This window comes from Acomys russatus, chromosome 4 (assembly GCF_903995435.1).
Source record: "Acomys russatus chromosome 4, mAcoRus1.1, whole genome shotgun sequence".
In the NCBI taxonomy this organism is placed as follows: domain Eukaryota; kingdom Metazoa; phylum Chordata; class Mammalia; order Rodentia; family Muridae; genus Acomys; species Acomys russatus.
The window spans coordinates 47,742,435-47,762,629 of NC_067140.1; the positions used below are offsets into that span (position 1 = coordinate 47,742,435).

Below are 20,195 nucleotides of genomic sequence, written 5' to 3' on the forward strand. Positions count from 1 at the left end.
GATAGGTACCGCCGTCTTCATATGGGTCCTCTTGTAAGGGAGATGGGATTGACTACTTTTTAAAATCACTTTCGCCTGGCGGGCTACCTGGACAGACCACAGGGTGTGCTCAGTTCTGGTAAGACTTGAATATGCTGGGATGGGTGAGTGGTGGGTGATTACTCTTCTCTGAGGAGTAGGAGAACAGTATAGGGGAAACAGGGAGTGAGGGTAGGACTGTGAGGAGAGGAGGGAGGGAGCTATGACTAATACTTAAAGTGAATAATTAATAAAATAAATTTAAAAAGAAAAATGCTTAAAGGCACTAAAAACCATAGAAACAGCAGAAGAAGGAAGAAGAAGAAGAGGAAAAAGAAGAAAGAAAGAAAGAAAGAAAGAAAGAAAGAAAGAAAGAAAGAAAGAAGCTGCCATTTTGGCCTTCCTTTGAGAAATTACCAAATCCCTGATGCCTTCAACTTACAATGTTGTTTGTACAGGAAGGAAGTGCTAGTGTTTCTGTTTCTTCCTTGCCTTCCTGGCCCCATCCTTTTCTTTATTACTATGTGAGACAGGAAGCTGGATGCCCATGTGTGATTAAACAGCAGAAGGTAAACAGTAGCTTGCTATCATTGTTGAGCATGCACTGGCCCACTGTGAGTCAAAAAGATGTCAGTGGACACCCTGTATATGTGACTTCCAATCCTTGTGGCATTTTATCTCCTCATGTGCACTATATTTGGAATGATTCTAGGTAGGATATAGTACACAGAACAATATAATACACTCCCACTTTAGTTAACTTGAAAATGGTAAAGAAAAACATAACACATATGTTGGTAAATTAAATGAAAAATTGAAATGGGAGGAGAGAGTGGGAGAAGAAGTACTGAGTAAATAAAAGTGTGTAGCGTTTTAAACAAAGTTGTCCAAAATGCCACCCAGAGCTAACGCTGCTGCAAAATGTCATTTAGATAAGCGAATTTCTGTGGAAGCAGGATGCAGGCAAAAGGTGTCTCTAAGCCAGGTTCGTGAGGTAAAGTATGTCATCCTGTATGTTCACAGGAAATGGTAATGGGGCTAGTGGGGAGGGAAAGGAGAAGGTCATGACATGGTGTCATTGTGGAGTGGCAGTGAAGGGAGTAGGACATATTCTATAGAGTTTGAACTGTTGGAAAGTTTTTAGATTTTATCTTAGTTAAACAGAACGACACAGCTATGCACTTGAGCAGTAGAACAGGATCATATCTATTTTAACAAAACGAATTCTGCAAAGAAAAGAATAGACTGGGGTGCTAAAGGCAGATGAAGAGACTAACTAAGCAAAGACTGGGGATTAAAAATGGAAAACAGTATGCAAAAAGCATAAAGTAGGCCATTTTAGATTTGGTACAATATTTCATTCCACCTCCACTCACCCCAGCTCTAGATCTTTTCTGTTATTCTTACTGAAGTCTGTCTGTATAATAACTGTCAGAACTTTAGAATTGTTTTAAGTTGGTACGTCTGCCAATCCACATCTGTGGGCAACAATAGAGAAGGGACCATATTGTATTTTGATTCATGAAGCAAATCATTGCTTTTTCTACTGGATCTTCTGAGAATGAATGAAATTCGACAATGTGTTTTGGTTCTTACTAAAGATATTTTTATTTGTATTCAATCCACCATATTTGATAATACATTTCTGAGAGTGTATAATTAAATACTTATAGTGGATTAATCTTATTTTCATAATTTATAAGTTACATCTTATCCAACATACACTTCTTTACTTGACTTTGATAGAAAAATTTTACTCTCTGCTTGATACCCATAGTTTAAGAAGGGACTACACAGTGTCTCATTATCACAACTCAGAAAGCCAGAGCACAGACAGCGTGGGCTGGGGAATTGGTATATGAAAGTGCACCTTTTGAACGATAACACATTCCATTTTTACAATTACTATCCATATATGTTTCCTTGAGAAATGAGATTTAACATTGTGATAATGATGTCCCAGGGATTTAATAATATGGTTTTTGTTCTCACATTTTTCCTCCTAACCATATCTTAGTTCAATAGTTCTCTTACAAAAGAGTTCCATTCAGGTTATTGATGGTACTCGGAGAACCCTACTCTGCATGTGTGTCAGGGCTTATGACACAACTATCTTTTGTGTATCTATCTGTCACTAAGTAGATATATTCTCATGACCAATATTAATAAGAGATTTTAATATCAGTTGTTATCAGTTGTACACTGGATATAAGTGGAATCATATCTAGTGTTTTATAAGTATAAACAGATGAATGTTCCTAAATATTTGTATATCAGGTAAAGTTTAACACTGAGTAATTTTAGAGAAGCAATTCTATAACTTAAGCATGATGACTTTTAGACCTAGAAATGCTCTGTATAAACTGTGAATTAAAAATATTATCATATCCAGGGCAAAAATTAGCTAAGTGTTTATTTGTAACAGGTTATTGCTCATCTTCCCTGTGACAAATGACATCCTGGAAAGCAAAGCAGTGAGTGGATGGAACAGCAGATGCTCTGAAAGTGTGTGTATGTCAGTGTACCATGACTTATAGCAATTCCTCACTACTGTGACGAATTCTAAAATATGTTTTAACATAAAATATGGACCATATAATATTCTTGATTATATGGCTACAAATGCCAACAGAATTATCAAGGTCTCTGCATTTAGATCTCAAGTGGAGATCCCTACATAAATCATATAATTTTAAGAAACAGTATTAATTATGAAGAAACCCAAATCAGTGTTGGGACAGAATGGGAGCTCTGTGGATCTGGTTTAATTTAATGTGAGTCCCTGAGATGAGAGCAAGCTTGTAATGATCAAAAAGAACAAGGATAATTTGGATTCAGCATGTTGATTGAAAGGAGGCATTGGAACTGGCCTAAAGAGGATAGACCCAGATTTCACAAGGCCTCTGAAGGCTAAATTAACTTTATAGCTTAAGTGAAATGAGAAACCCTGCAGAGACTGGAGCAGAGAAATAATGAGGTTTTTTTTACCCCCTTCATTATTGCCATGTAAAAACAGACTATAAAGATGGAAAAGTTTCATCACATAGTCTCAATAGACAGGTATTGCACCACTCTAGCCATGAAATCATCGATATGTAAAGGAGCAAATGAGGTAAACAGTGGTCATATTCTAAATGTGTTTTCAACACTGAATCAAGCAAGAATAGCTATTAATTCAACAAGTCTGACAAACTGCCTAAATGAAGTGTGACCAGTTGCCTCAGAGACTGGCTTCCATTGTTTCTCTGCCAGAATGGATTAAACTCTTGAACTGTGAGCCTAAAGGGACTATTCTCCTTGCCTTTTTTCATCAGGATATTTATCATAGCATCTGGAGAAGTAACCAAATATCATCTCTTGTAGAAACTTAAACTCCAAAGCAACAAAAATACAGTCTTTCTCCAGAGGTCTTCCTTTGAACAAAGGGAAATAGCAGTCCTCATGGAACATGACCACATGCAGCCAGTTTACCCCAACATAAATATTGACATGGGCAGTTCCACGTAGTTCATGGTGAAAAAGGAAAGTCGTTAACCAGATGCACTTGCCTGGTTCTCATTTATTGGAGATTCCAGCTCAAAACCTTCAAGATGCAGTGGTGCTCTGCACTCTGAAGGCAAGTGTAGCAAATAAGACTGCTTGACATTTGAAGGCAAACATGGATTGCTAGCATGCTCATCTTTACTTAATTATACTCTTGATGTGTCTTCAATTCATTTGACCTCTTCTCAAAGATAACGAAAACACCATATTGCAGACCTGTGGGGGTTTCTTTTTAGTTATTTGATAGTTTATTTGCCCTTTTATATCATATTGCCCCTCTAACTCCTCTGAAATTCCATACCCATCTAATTTTGTGTTTTATTTTCCACTGACAAGACCAATTTGTGCTGCCCGAACATCTTTAGATGTGTGGTCTTCTACTATTTGCTAGAGGCTACACTCTTAGAAAAAAACTGTCTCTTTCTCTCAGGAGAATGGGGGATACCTCTATGCTACAGGTTGACTTTCACGCCCAACTCCCACCTACATCCTTGAATTTCTGGTTTCAGATTTCACAAGTTTTGTACAATGCTGTTACAACCACTGTGAGTTTACATCGGCAACTTTCCTACTATGCCCAGTAGATACTTTTGCCTTGCAATCATCTTCCTCCTCATGATTTTATACCCTTTCTTCCCCCTCTTCTACCATGAACTTCGATCTGTTGGAAGAAGGATTCAGTAATGGATGAGACCTCTGCAGTATTTTATTCTCAGCACCTTGGCCATTTGTGGATCTCTGTATTAATCACCATCTATTGTAAACAGAGCCTTCTCAGAGGTAAGTGAGGAAAGTTTCTGTCAACTAGGGACTACATCTACATGTATTATGTGGCTGCTATTTAGAGTTATTACAGCTACACAGATATTAGCCATTTCATTGTAATGGTAGTTTTCCATTTACATATGGCCAATAAAATTTGAAATTATTTAATTAGCTTTAGTATTTCCTTTCCTTTAATGTCAGTCTTGCTATGAGCTCAGGTTAGCCTAAAAGCTGCTATATGTTTAAATTTCTGAATACTGGAATTACAGGCTTATATTGTAGACCCAAGCCCCACCCCTTCTCTCTCTCGTGTGTGTGTGTGTGTGTGTCTGTGTGTGTGTGTCTATATGTTTAACTTTATAGAAGCTTCATTGTTCCGTTAACATGAGTGGATAATTGGAGACTGACAACTTATAAAATTTTAAATGTAATATTGGACAATATTATATCTCATCACAATAGGATGGATGCTAATAAATATCAGATGGAGTGAGACTATCAAAATAATAAACCACACAATTTCTTCTCATACAGGAGTTTTAAAAATTGCTTTAAAAATGAAAGATCAGTGGAATTGAAATGTCATCATTTTGTTTCTAGAGTAACTGTTAAAGTATTAATTGCTTCTAATTAGGGAAAATTTAATGGAAACTTTCCTACCTGTGTAGATGTGTTAAACAAAGAAAAAAACCACAAGTTTTTCATGCTTTGTTTTCAAAAAAAGATGGCTGAAGAGCATGCTACAAAATGAGGTACTATAACAAAAAGCTTTGATTTATTCCAATGAAATGTTCCTTTTGATGTTTTATGTGAAATGAACCAGATAATATTTAAATTAGAAGATTAATAAGTTAGTCCTATTTCTATGCCACACCAACTAAAAGATATTATAAAAACACGCTTAAATTGTAGTTCCTAGTAGCCTGTTACAAACAAAACTATTCAAGGATTTGGTGAAGCTAAATTTTCTTGGCAATGTCATAAGAAGTAAAACAAGTTAAAATTTTTAGGTTATACATTTTTTCTTGTTCCCCCAGTGCTGTCCACCATTTCTTTTGTCTTCTTTTGTTATTTTTTAAATTAATTTATTCATGTTATATCTCAATTTCTATCCCATTCCTTTTATCCTCCCTTCTGCTTTCACCCTATTCCTCTCCTCTATGTCTATGACTTAGCAGGACCTCCTACCCCTCTATATGATCCTAAGGTATCATGTCTCTTCTTAGTAGTCTGCTATCCTTCCTCTGGGAATAAGGCTTCCTCAAGACCCAGCTATTCCACTCCTTGGAATATACCCAGAATATACTCAAGCACACAACAAGGACATATGCTCAACCATGTTCATAGAGGACCTATTCATAATAGCCAGAACCTGGAAACCGCCTAGGTTATACATTTTTAACCTTGGATACAGTTATTTTTATCCATGAAAAAAAGAAAAAACATAGATGTTAAGGTCACTCCTCTAGACAAATTAAACTTGATTATGTATTATTATATCAGTGAATTTCAAAATCTCCCAGAAGTTTTCAATATGTTCATATTTAAATATGTAGGAAATGCAAACACACCAACAGTCCTTTTTTAACCAACAGTTCTTTTTCATAAAAAGATCCTCATGATCAATTTCTGCTGGTTATAAATAGATTCACTTTGAACTGTATAGGAACACATAAAAATGAGTATATCTACTAACGGAGAACAATAACAGATCTTTCAACTTCTACTATCAAGAAAAATATTGAGTGACAACATTTGATACATCTCATTATACTAGTGTAAATATACTTATTTATATAGAATGGAATGAAATTAATAAAAATTATAATTAATGCATTTTGTTATACGATTATTTGCTACTGTCTTGTTATAATATTTACATTATAAACTATATAGTAAATCAATTAATAATTATAATTCTCAGACTTATATATTTAGTGCTTAAAATTTAAAGACCGAATATGAAAATTTTATGCAAAAATCACTCTAGGTTTGAAGAATATACTTCATTCTCGGAGAAAAGGAAAAAAAGGAGAAAATACAAGAAATTAACTCACCCAAGCAAAATTCACTGAGGTCAGCAAAGGAACATTTGAGGGTAGAGTCTTTTTTACTCTCCTCAGAAGCAACTGTTAAAAAAAAAATAAAAGCAAAAAAAGATATTTTAAAATTTAGAGAAATAAATGCCGGGTAGAAAATGACCATGATGCCTGATGTCTAAATGACACTCAGTTATGAAGAAATGTGTTAAGCTAACACACTGAAGTTTAAATTTTATTCATGCAATAGTTAAATTTTAACTTTAAAACAACATTACCTATGTTACATTTTTAAAAAATGTTTTATTATGGTTCTTTTTTAACATATACAGTAATATTATTACACTTGGGTAAAATAGACTACATACAGCAGGAATAACCATGAGACAATCAGGAATTATATAAATGTTACATTCATAGTGATTTGGCTATTTGTATTTGGCAAACTTGAAGTAAACATCTTTCCTATCTTGTTAGGTCTAAAATTCTGGATGGAGATTAATATTCATCATATCTCATCTATATAACTTAAAACATCTATCTTTATCTAAAAACATCTTAACCCCTAACCTACTAAGCTTAATTGAAACACTGAATTATCTGGTCCTCAAACCCATCAGAGACTTGAGAAGGGATAAAACTTAAATATTTGAGTGAACCCAGAGTGCAGGTTAGCAGTTTCCAAAGTAAAAAAATGATGGAGACAGTCTACTGCCTGGACAGTTAACCTACATGCTCTATAATGTTGGATCATCATCTTCAGCCTTCTGGCCCAACATATCTGACAGACATATTTGTGAGCAGGAACTATTGAGGACTTGCTTACCCTGTCTTGGCAGAGTTTGGTCATTGACTCTGTCTGCATCTAATCTTGCCTATATTTCGGCGGAATTCTGGCATCGAATTTTGTGTACTGATGGAAATCATGCTCATGTCAAAAACTAGTCTAGTTTTATCACAAGAATATGTATTCTAGGTCTAATAAATAGATATGACTCTATAGATACATGAGGTAAAAATAGTTAAATAAAGTCTTCAAAAACCTCAAAGACCTACAGAATATGGCATTTAATGATGTTTTTATTATTCTAAAGACTCTTTGACAAGACAACTTAACTCCTGGCAACACCCAGCCTTCCTCAAAGAAGATGATGACATCAAAGAACCTCATATGGAGTTGGCTTAAAAGGTGGCTAACCAGCCACTGGGCAAAGTGTCCTTGTCTCTGCCACAGACCAATGCTACATATTACCGTGTTCATTATCTTGCACATTAATACTTTGTTGCACATGACTTTAAGTTGACTAAAATACATAGTGTTGCTAGATTATTGAAAAGAAAATACTAGTGTTCTAAAGTTACCCAGAAGAAAAACTACAGAGACTTACAGGACATTTCCATAGGAAAAACATCAAGAGAAGAATGGAAAAATATAAAAATCTTTTGAATAACAGAATATTGTTCAATTTTATGAACAGGAGTTGTCTTAGATGCATGAATGCATGAACAAGACTTCTTAAATTAGACTGTAATTTTCTTCCATATGGCATATTTTCTGTATATCCTTAAATTTCAACCTTTTCCTGCTGCCAACAATACCTGATCCTCGGAAATTAATTATTCCTTGCTTTGTCACTACAATAAATTAAAATGGTGTTTTAATTTTAATTCAGAATATGGCTGAGATCATATGAAAAGAGATTTCACCCAAAGACCTTCTAGGTCTGTGTGATCTTGCTGGAATGCAAACATGCATTAGTCCAGGAGACAGAGGCAAGAAGATCTGAGTTCAAGGCCAGTCTGTTATAGAGCAAGTTTCAGTCAAAGAAAATCTTAGGTCCAGGCATGATGGTACACACCTTTAACCCCAAACAGTGAAGGTAAATTTAGTTTTTAGAAGGAAGCAACCATGTTTGAAAGTGATGTTCAATTGAGTAGCAGAAAAAGTGACAAATCAGAAAAAGATTTGATAGAATAGGATATGACCAAGTGTTATGAGAAGAGAGAGGAAAAGGAAGCTACTTAAGGGGCAATGCAGAGAGAGAGAGAGAGAGAGAGAGAGAGAGAGAGAGAGAGAGAGAGAGAGAGAGAGAGAGAGAGAGAGAGAGAGAGAGAGAGAGAACCCAGGTGAAAACAGAACGAGCCAGAGAATGAGGAGCCGGAAGCTTAGAAACGTGTGCTGGAGTTAGTTGAGGCCAAACAGAGCAATGCAGGAGCAAAGAGAAAAGCCAGGTTGAATAAGTCACCTGTGAGACAAGTCTTAGCCACAACAGCTAAATTGAAAAAGCCAGCCCAGAGCTTAGTAAAAATACGAGAGGGTGAACTTAGTAGCAGCTAAGTCTCAGAGGCTGAAAACATTTTAGGCTTAGGTTAGCTTGCATGAAGGCTAGAAACTTCCAAGACTACACCTAGTTTAGCAGACAGAGCCAGTAATCCTCCAAGACAGTTGAAGTAGGTGAACAAATGTTCCTTTTACATTTCTTACTTTTAAATATATCAATTCCATAACTACTGTATTCATTGCAAAGTTTTATTACATTCCTTAGATGGACTTTTATCATGCCCCTTCCATTTTCCTTTTTCCCTCATTTGTCTCTTTACTGGTTCTTGAATTATTCTCTAAAAGTCCTGGACTTCACTTTTCTGACATTCCCCAGCTAGAGCCAAAGCTTATTGTATTTGTGTCTCTGAGTCTGAAGTTGTCTCACTTAACATGATCATCTTCAATTCTATCCTCTTTTTTTTTTCTTTCTGAAATGACAAGCTCTTTTCTCTGTCTCAATGGATAGTATTCCATTGTGCATATTCATCATGTTTGCTTATCCATCTATGCATTCACGGCCATGAGATGGCTTGAGCTATTATGAATACTACAATGATAAAGGTGGGCATGTAGGTTTCCTTACTCTGTAGCATTTGATTCCTTACGTATCATACAAATGTACTTCCATGATGTATTTACAAACTAATTTGTATTCTCAATAGTGTATAGGATTATTAGATGTGTAGTTTTTCTAGAATTCCTTAGTGTGTTTTGGTTGTTTTGTTTTGTTTTGTCTTCCTCTTGCTTGGCTGATAGCCATTCCAAACAGAATGAGATGGAAGTACAATAGAGCAGTTTTTTTGTTTTTTGGTTTTTTTGCTGCTGTTATTTGTCTGTTTGTTTGCTTGTTGTTTTTTGTTTGTTTGTTTGTTTAGATCAATTTACAACATATATCCCCAATTAGATTTGAAAAACTTACATATATTAGTCAGCTTGCCACAAATGAATGATCTTTCATTCTTCATCTACAAAGTGTTAGGTTTCAGTCATATTCTACCAAGACTACTTCCCTGTGCAGGTTTAAACTACATTTCCCTATAAGTTTAATTTTAGAAACAGTGGTATAGAATTCAAATGTAAGATTATTCTTCACACACATTATATATATATTTCTACTCTAATATGTGGTATTTCCAATACTTTTAAAGTGCTATTGCAGGCTGTTTAGGATAAATACATTATACAAATTAATTGTTAGTTGGTGATCATATCAATTATTAGTCTATTTTTATCACAAGAATATACACGTTAGGTGTCACAGATAGGTATGATTATATAGAAAGATAAAGTAAAATCGTTAGATAAGGTCTTCAAAAACCTCAGAGACATACAGAATATGACATTTAAAATGTTTTTTTTATGATGTAAGTATCTATTAATTTATTCTTGTTACATCTCAATGTTTATCCCATCCCTTGTATCCTCCCATTCTCCCCCCCCCCATTTTCCCATTATTCCCCTCCCCTATGACTGTTCCTGAGGGGGATCACCTCCCCCTATATATTCTCATAGGGTATCAAGTCTCTTTTTGGCTACCTGCTGTCCTTCCTCTGAGTGCCACCAGATCTCCCCCTCCAGGGGACATGGTCAAATGTGAGGCACCATAGTACGTGAGAAAGTCATATCACACTCTCCACTCAACTGTGGAGAATATTCTGACCATTGGCTAGATCTGGGGAGGGGTTTAAAGTTTACCTCCTGTATTGTCCTTGGCTGGTGCCTTAGTTTGAGCGGGACCCCTGGGCCCAAATCTGCCTATCATATTGTTTTACTTGTAGGTTTCTAGGACCCTCTGTATCCTTTTATTTTGCTATTCTCCCATGCGTCTCTCATTTAGAGTCCCAATAGGATGCCTTCCCCTCTGTCCCAGTTTTCTGGTAAGTGAAGGCTTTCGTGGGACATGCCCCTTGGGCTAGTATATTCATTGACAATGAGACAGGACAACTCCTGGCAACACCTAGCCCCCATCAAAGAGGATGATGAGCACTAGAGAACGTCTTTATGGAGATGCCTTCAAATGTGGCAAACAAGCCACTGGTCAAAATATCCTTGTGTCTACCACAGACAGAATTCTGCCTAAAAAAGGACATGCTTGGATGTAGGCTGCTGACAACAAGACACTGCCAAGACAGCATACGCAAGTCCTCAATAGTTCCTGCCTCAAAAATGTCTGTCAGATATATTGGGCCAGAAGATGGAAGATGATGCTCCAACATTATAGAGAATTTTGAGTGACTGTTCAGTCAGCAAGCTGTCTTGTTGTTGTTTTTTTTTTTATTTTATTAATATATTCAGATTACATCTCAATTGTTATCCCATCACTTGTATCCTCTTGTTCCTCCCTCCCTCCTGTTTTCACTCTATTAGCTTATCCTAGGTCAATGACCAAGAGGGGCCTCCTCCCCACTATATGGTCATAGGCTATCAAGTCTCATCTTAGTAGCCTGCTTATTCTTTCTCTGAATGCCACCAGGCCTCCCCACCAAGAGGAAGTGGTCAAATATGGGGCACCAGAGCTCATGCCCGTTAGTCCCTGCTCTCCACATAACTGTGGAGAATGTCCTGTCCATTGGCTAGATCAGCATAGGGGTTGGATGTTTACTGCTTGTATTGTCCTTGTTTAGTGTAGTAGTTTGAGTAGACCCCCATGGGACCATATCGACTCATCACAATGTTCTTCTTGTAGGATTCTAGGACCCTCTGGATCCTCCTTTTACCCCATTCTCCTACATTTCTCTTACCTAGAGTCCCAGTAGGATGTTGAAGGCTTGATAATTTACTAAATAAATGCTTTATATTTTTCTTTATTACCATTCAAATATCGATTATTCTAACAAGGTTTAATCTGTCCTGAGGTTTTTTTGTTTGTATATATATTTCTTCATTCTTTGTGTAAGATTCCTTTTAGTGTCTTTATTGCTGATATATTCTTGAATACAGTCCGTAAATTATTACCAGTAGTATGCAAACAACAAGTTTATATATTAGCTAGTCATTCCCAAGTTGGGACTGTCTTCCCCTTAACATGCCCAATATATGGTTCAACTTGCCATGAAATAGGCAAGCTGCAAAAAAAGAAAGGTGACAAAGACAGCTAACCAACAAGCTGCTTTTCCCATATACTGTACTGTTCTACTTTTGCCAGACATACTTATTCCTAAAGAGCTCAATAAATACTAGTCTGACGTAGCAAAGCAGAAAGAAAGCAATTGCTAAAATGCCTTAATCTTTGTAAGCTTAATAAAAAGATTACCTGTCACTCACCATGTTCTGGTTTATCAGTAGAAAGAAATGTTAGAGAGGTTGGATCTTGAGATGCACTCTCTGTTGACTGGAACAGTGAAGCAGACTGACTCAAGCTTTTTGAGTGAGCATAGCTCTGGGCAAGGCAAGGTAGGGATCTCCGAGATGGTTTTAAGGAAGCTCCAGTTGTTATCTCACTTTTGCTTAGATTCATACCTGTAAGTCCAAAATAGTGAGTATTAGCAATGTATCAGAGACCAATAAATAAGCTTTATAATGGTTGTTCCAGGAATATACCATTAAAATAGAATACATAGAGTTTAGAAATGAATTGGTTTTGATTCTTTTTTTTTCTATCAATGGAGTCACAATGATATGCAATAAATAACTTCTCATCTACTTGAGTTTTCACCATATGTAGGATTTAAAAGGTCAGAGAACAAGGCTTTTATTGCCCAGTATTTTTCTTTTACAACATTAAAAAAAATGGGATACATTTGGTCAGGCAGATTTAAAAGACAAAATACAAAATTCCTTTTTGGGTAGATGCAAATCTTTGAACATAGTAGGATTTATGACAGTGCAGATCTTCCCTTTCTTTTAGAAATGAATGCTTTTCTTGATAGATACCACTTAACAAAATTGAAAGAGTCATTAAAAGATTTCCCAATAGAAAAAGAAAGCCCACTGCCAGATAGTTTTAGTTCAGAATTCTACCAGACTTTTAAATAAAAGCAAATACCTATACTACTCAAAATATTCCATAAAATAGAAACTGAAAGAACATTGCAAAAAACATTCTGTGAGGCCACAGTCACCATGATATCTAAGCCATGAAACAACTCAAAACAGAAAGAGAATTTCAGACCCGTTATCCTTAGGAACATCAGTGCAAAAATATTCAATGAAATACAACCTGAATTCAAGAACATATCAAAAACATCATCTACCTGCACAAAACTCAAGTCCAAATGGATCAAAGACCTGAGAAATGAAACTGGATACACTAAATATAATAGAAGAAAAAGTGGAAAAAAGCCTTGAACGCGGTGGTATGAGACAACTTTCTGAATAGAACATCAACATTTCAGGCACGAAGACCAACAATTAACAAATGGGACCTCATGAAATTGAAATGCTTCTGAAAGGCAAAGGATACATTCAATAGGAAAAAACACAATTCTAAAGAATGAGAAAAGATCTTCACCAACTCTGTATTCATCAAAGGGCAAATACAAAGCAAATAACCCAATTAAAAAAGAAGTACAGAGCTAAACAGAAAATTATCAACTGAGGATTTATATTGGCCATGAAACACTTAAAATTTTTTCAACATTTAGTTGCCAAGAGCTCACTAGGCATGTGGGCTGTCTAGGAGGTGATCTGGTATTTGCAAGGTTTTGTACCATGATACACCCCCAAACTGCTTCCAGCCTCTGACATGCTGTCAGGAACCATTGATTTGGAGATGTTTAGTAGGCATGAGAAATCTCTGGAAGTGATCTGATACTTGCAAGGTCTGTATTGTGATGTACCTCAGAATTGCTTCCAACCTCTGACTACCCTGTCAACTGTGCTTTGATGCATCTCTCTAAAATCTGGCATTAGAGTTGGGCATGGTGACACATGCCTATAATCCTAGCACCCAGGGAGGCAGAGGCATGTGAATCACTGTGAGACTAAGGCCAGCTTGGTCTACAAAGGGAGTCCAGGACAGCCAGGACTACAACATGGCCTGCCTGGTCTACAAAGCAAGTCCAGGACAACCAAGATTACACAAAGAAACCCTGTCTCAAAAAAATAAAAATAAAAAACATCTGTCATTGGTGTGAACTGTTGCTTTCTGGATATTGACCAGCTCTGATTGAGCAAACTTCCTACAGGATCTTGTTGAAGACGAACTATTTGTTATTCAGATGAGTGAGTCCCTGATTATGGAATTCCTGATTTGATTCAAATAGTTTTGAATGTTAAAATTAGTTTATGGATGCAATAAATACCTTTGTAGACCTCCAGATGCATCACTAAGGATAGCCTTGTAGCATATTTGTGGCTTCAGATAAGACACCACTCCAGATGGTACTACAAAGCCTGATATTTCACCATAAATATACACAAATTAGCTTAAACTTCCCATGAACCTAAGTTGGAATGAAGCTACCTAGATATGTCTGAATTTATTTTGTTTCTTAGAATGAAAAACATATAAAATTATTGTCCTGGGCTCATAATGAACTAATAGATAGCTGAATAATGTATAATTAGATCAGTCTTAATTGATAACTCATATACTCTTGTAAGTTTCAGACACTATTAACCTTAGACTTTGTCAACTTTCTTCACTCTGAACTCACTATGAATTTATGTAATAGATACATAGATAAGAAACATTTGGCTTTAAAACACGTAACCTGTTATATAGGGTATCAAGTCTTTTCTTGGTAGCTTGCCATACTTTCTCTGAGTGCTATCAGGCCTCCTCATCCAAGGGACCTGGTCAAATATGGGGCACCAGAGTTCGTGTGAAAGTAAGTCCCCACTCTCCACTCAACAGTGGAGAATGTCCTGTCCATTGGCTAGATCTTGGTAGGGGTTCGAAGTTTACTGCACGTATTGTCCTTGGCTGGTGTCATAGTTTGAGCAAGACCCCTGGGCCCAGATCTTTCCATCATAATGTTCTTTTTGTGGGTGTTTAGTACCCTCTGAATCCTTCTATTTCCCCATTCTCCGATGCTTCTCTCCTATAGTCCCAATAAGAAGTCTTCTCCTCTGTCCCACTTTCCTGGTAAGTGAAGACTTTTGACTATGAGGTAATTCCCTTTTCTTAGAAGTATAAGTATGGTCATCAACAATAAACAGCGTTGAAATTGGGAAACTTAACTTCAGTTGAAGTTAAGATGCCTGACTTCATCTACACTTTTTGTTGAATGTATCTGCTGAAACAGGGAAGCTTATCTTCAGTTGAAGTTAAGATGCCTAATTTCATCTACCTTTTCTCGTGAATGTATTGTGTGAGTTGTTTATTTTCTATCTTTTTCTTATTTCTCTGTAAATTGACAAATAAGTTAGCAGACTCAGGCAGGGCATCACCCTTCTATGGCTAATAAGCCCAAGTTTACATTAGCTTACTGGAAATCTCTACAAGGGGGCCTATCTACAGATCAAAGAGCCTCCCTTTATGACCCCTGTGCAGTCTCTAGGCAGAAGCCGCTTTTAGTCTCAGTCATAGGAAACTTGTGGTCAGTTTAGATTCTCCTCCTCAGTCGCAGTATAGCCAGTCCCTAGAGAAGACCCTAAGGCTCCCTTTTCTTCTTCCTCCTTTCAATCCTGATCAGTTGCCTGAGCCATCAGCTCTGGCCACCCAAGAGATAAAGCAAACTGGAAGGCCATCCACATCCAGCGCCAGAGACCCTACCCTGGACCTCTTCAGAGTCACAGCCGGACATTAACTTTTAGTCATCAGGGAAATACAAGTCAAAACACTTCTGAGATTCCATCTTATACTATTCAGAATGGCTAAGAGCAAAAACTCATGAGACAGTATATGCTGGCAAAGATGTGGAGGAAAGGAGACACTTCTGCATTGCTGGTGGGATAACAAACTTGTACATCCATCTTTGAAATCTATTTGGCACTTTTCCAGAAAATTGGGAATAGTTCTAATTCAACATCCATCTATAGCATTCCTGGGCATGTACCCAAAAGATTCTCCACCATGCCAAAAGGGCACTTCCTCAACTACACTCATGGCAGCTTTATTTATAATGGCTAGACACTAGAAACAAACTAGATGTCTTTTAACCGAAGAATGGATAAATAAAATGTGGTACATTTATATAATGAGGGTTCAATATAGGATGCTTGACTCTCACTCAGAAAAGTTAAAAAAAAAAAAGAAGAAAAAAGAAAAAGAAAGAAAAGAAAAGACATTTCTAGAACCAGAGATGCTCCTGGGAGTCTATGGGGTTGACTACCTGAGAGTCCTAACATCAGGAAATAAATATGGAGCCTGAGGTCACTACCTTATGTAGTCAGGTGGAACTTCCAATGGAAGGAGGGGAACACTAACCCATCCACAAAATATTCAACCCAAACTTTCTTCTGCCTACAAGAAGTAGATCACTAAAGATGGAGCAGAGATAGAGAGAATGTCAAACCAATGACTGGCCAACTCAAGGTCCGCCCCGTGGAAGAAAGCCAACACTATTAATAATATTCTGATATGTTTTCATATAGGAGCCTAGCATAACTGTCTTCTGAGAGGCTTCATACAGCAGCTGATGGAAACAGATGCAGAGACCCACAGCCAAACAATAGACAGATGATATGATAGTATACATAAGTGAACCCCAAAATTCTACCAAATAATTCCTACAGCTAATAAAAACCTTCAGCAAAATGGCTGGATACAAAATCAACTCAAAAATTTCAGTAGCCCTCCTTTATAGAAGCGTTAAATGGGTTGAGAAAGAAATTATGGAAACAACATCCTTCACAATAGCAACAAATAATAATAACTACCGTGGTGTAACTCTAACCAAGAAAGTGAAAAATTTGTATGACAAGAGCTTCAAGTCTCTGAAGAAAGAAATTGAAGAACATATCAAGATATGGAAAGATCTCTTTATGCTTATGGATAGGTAGGATTAACATAATAAAAATGGCCATCTGACCAAAAGCAATCTACAGATCCAATGCAATGCCCATCAGAATGCCAACACAGTTCTTTAGAAACCATGAAAGATCAATTCTCAATTTCATATGGAAAAATAAAAACCCAGGACAGCTAAAACAATTCTTCACAATAAAAGAACGGCTGTAGGCATTACTTTCCCTTATCTCAAGCTGTGCTGTAAAGCAACTGTAATAAAAACCACGTGGTATTGACATAAAATCAGACAGGTTGATCAATGTAATGAAATCAAAGACCTAGAAATAAATCCACAGACCTATGGACACTTGATTTTTGACAAAGAAGCCAAAATCATACAGTGAAAAATTTATGCAGCATTATCAAAAAATGGTCCTGGTCTAAATGGATGTCTACACATAGAAAAATGCAAATATATTTATGTTTATCACACTACACTAAATTCAAGTCCAAGTGGATCAAAGTCATCAGTATAAAGCCAGATGCACTAAATATATAACTATGATTTAACTTTAAGTGCTACTTTAGATTAAGTATTAATTTCACAATTAAATTAAGACACTAGCATCATCATTACAAAAACATTGAACTAGGAAGTGATTTAAATTACTAAGGTTATTCACAAAGAACCAGCACTTAGGATGGTTGATTCTTTGTATTATTTTCTTTGTTTTTATTTCATTAATTTCTGCTTTGGGTTTTATTATTTTTCCAAATGCTGAATTTGTATGATATTCTCCATCTCCATATCTACCATTAATTTCCTAGTACTGATGGATATATCTGAGAAATTACCATAGACATTCCTGTTGTTTGTAAAAGTTGATGGTTTTCAAAGGCTCTCATTATATTACACAGAAATTGAACCCAGAAAAAAATCAATAGCACAGATTTTTTCCACTAAGTTTCAATTAAATCAAGTTCATAATTACATTAGATGTAGTTCATACTCAGGCTCCTATTTCTTTGAAAGACAAAATAATTAGCCCATATTTGTTTGTCCCTTGTTTTCACTATCTTGAAATGTTTTATAATCTTCCAAATGAGCTCCTACCCTGAGAAAAGATTATTCTTTTGGGGAGGGAGCAATGCCTATGGCACTGACCTTCTGTAACCTCTGTAGGTTTTACCTACTCAAGTAATAGGTTGTTTTTCTCTGAGAATCTCAGTGATCTCAAGGGAGGAGTCAACTCATTCACTTCCTTATCTGTAAAACTCAAATAATAATATTTAACTTATAAGCTTATAAGAAGAAAAAGTATCTAAGTAAGTATGAAGTGTTAGAAAAAAGCTTGTCACATAGCATATCTCTAAGTTGATATTTCTATAACCGAATCAAAGATACTTTGCATCAAAACAGTACATGCCCTTCAGAGGAAAGACAGGAAAGTTTTTGGGACTTTTACACTAAGAATAACAATGGTTCATTTTCCTAGATCCTTCATTGTTTTATTACAGACACGTGTGACAATGAAAATTGCACCCATATTCTTACTACCTGGTGTTGTAAAGACTTACATTCATTATATACACATGTGACTTTATATACAATGATTTGTTGCCCATGCTTGATATATGATTAATGTTAAACAACTTCATACTTTCAGCAATGCCATGTTTTCTAATGATAAATATTGTTTATTGATGAGCATGGAAGTATCAATTTCTAAGGGATTTCATTATACCAGGATTGTTTCTCTAGCTAAGGACAAAAATTTAAATGCCTTGGAATACAACATTTGGTGTGCTTTTGTGATGATCTAAGTCAATCCTCAGATACACAATAATACATAAATGGATGTGTACACAGGCATACTTTTAAAAGCATTTTCTTTGAAAATAATATCTAATATATATGCATCAAAATATAGTCAACAAAGTGTAAATGTTAGTACCATGGGAATGCCAGAGAAATAGTCATAGCACCACTGTAAATCAGTAATTTAGGAATAAACATATAAGGAGTGTTTCCTGAAAGGTAATTGCACAATATCCTAGGCTACCCTTACTGACCAGTTACCACAGATTTGAGGCTCCCTGCCTTTAATGTGAAATGTCTCCTATACTCTTAGGCTGAAAATTTGACCTCTATCTGATGCTGCTATTTTGGGAGGTTGTAGAACCTTTAAGAGCGGGAGCCTTGCTGGAGAACATAGGGCATAGAGGAAGGTCTCTAATGTTGTGTTTTCCAGATGCGTTTCCTCTCTACTCTGCTTCCTGTTCTACTGAGATCTAAGACAGGAGTTCTGGTTATATATCCCTGGCCACCATGCAGTCATCTGCTTCCAGGAAACAATGGACTGTTTCCTCTCAAACTGTAAGACAAAACAAATGTTTCCTCCATTAAGTTGCTTCTCATCAGGTATTTCATCACAACAAGAAAAAAGTAACCAAACATGTTAAAATCATTAATGCCTAAAGATAATGATATACATTTGTCTGAGGAAAAAATTCATCCATAAACATCCTTATGTACATATGACTTTGCTACAAATCAGACAGGAGACTATGAATTCTTGACACTGAAGGTGAATAACAAAAACCAGGCATAAAGTTTACATTTAAAGTACTTAGTTAAATCATGTGATGGTCAGTTTTAGGTATAATCCTCCTTGGATTCAGTGTTACTTACCTGGGAAAGCATTAACTCACACACACACACACACACACACACACACACACACACACACACACACACGGAAGATCCACTAAAATTCCAAAATTTTTGCTTGATTTTATTCCATTTTATTTTTATCCTATCCTGTCCCATCTAATCCCATCCTACTCTCTCCTCTCCTCTCCTCTCTCTTCCCTCCCCACGCTGGCTAACAGAGATCAATAACTATCTGTAGTCATTTTAGTAGGAAGACCTTTGAAATGATAATGAATGTTCACAATGGTCACCCAAGTATAAATTTAAAGTGAAATTAAGTGTTAATCTTAAAAATTCAAGGCTCCAACACTCACAAAAAAGAATTTATTTAAAGCAAACTTTCCCAAAGCTAAACTCTTAGTTTATTAGTAATTCTAATAGAGTATATTTTCACTAGTGAATGCTTTTAATCTATCCAGCATTGTCAACATTTCATGGTCATGCATTCATATATTTCAGGTGTTTAAAATATAGACCCAGCTTTATTTCTAACTTAAATAGTTCAGTTCAGTTTCTTTTTAATCTCTCATCCTGGATCTTCCCTTTGTTTCCACATCCCAGAAATAAAGCCACTTATGTAGTGGAGTTTGTTTAGTGTCTCTTTTCCGTGTAATGAGCAGGTATGGTTTAAAACGTAACGTTTATGTTTATTATTTCAAAACTTCTAAAAGTCAAAAGACATTTTTAGTAGCCAGGTATATGTGAATAACACAATAAAATAGTTGAAGGATCCCCAAAAGAAATGCTTTAGGAATGGTCTGCCATGTTCAAAAAACATAACAACTCATAATTTAAGTGACTAAGATGTGAATATATGAAAATTAGTGAATTCTCTACAAATTGATTTCTAAGAGCAATAGCAAACATTGTCTTGCACTTCATGGGAAATTATAGGAATTTCAAGTGCACAGAAAATTATTCAGATTGAAGGAAAAATGGTAATAAATGTTCACTCTGAAG

At 36.0% G+C, this 20,195-nt stretch overlaps 1 protein-coding gene across 1 annotated transcript in view; it reads right to left on the reverse strand.

The window, feature by feature from the left end:
- The window catches only part of Ano3 (anoctamin 3), a 241,347-nt gene that overhangs the window by 164,004 nt on the left and 57,148 nt on the right, over positions 1 to 20,195 (reverse strand). The window contains exons 2-3 of the mRNA XM_051144318.1: positions 11,953 to 12,147; positions 6,384 to 6,455 (exon numbers count right to left, since the gene is read on the reverse strand). Coding sequence (XP_051000275.1) covers positions 6,384 to 6,455; positions 11,953 to 12,147 — 267 coding nt within the window. The remainder of the gene's footprint in view (positions 1 to 6,383; positions 6,456 to 11,952; positions 12,148 to 20,195) is intronic.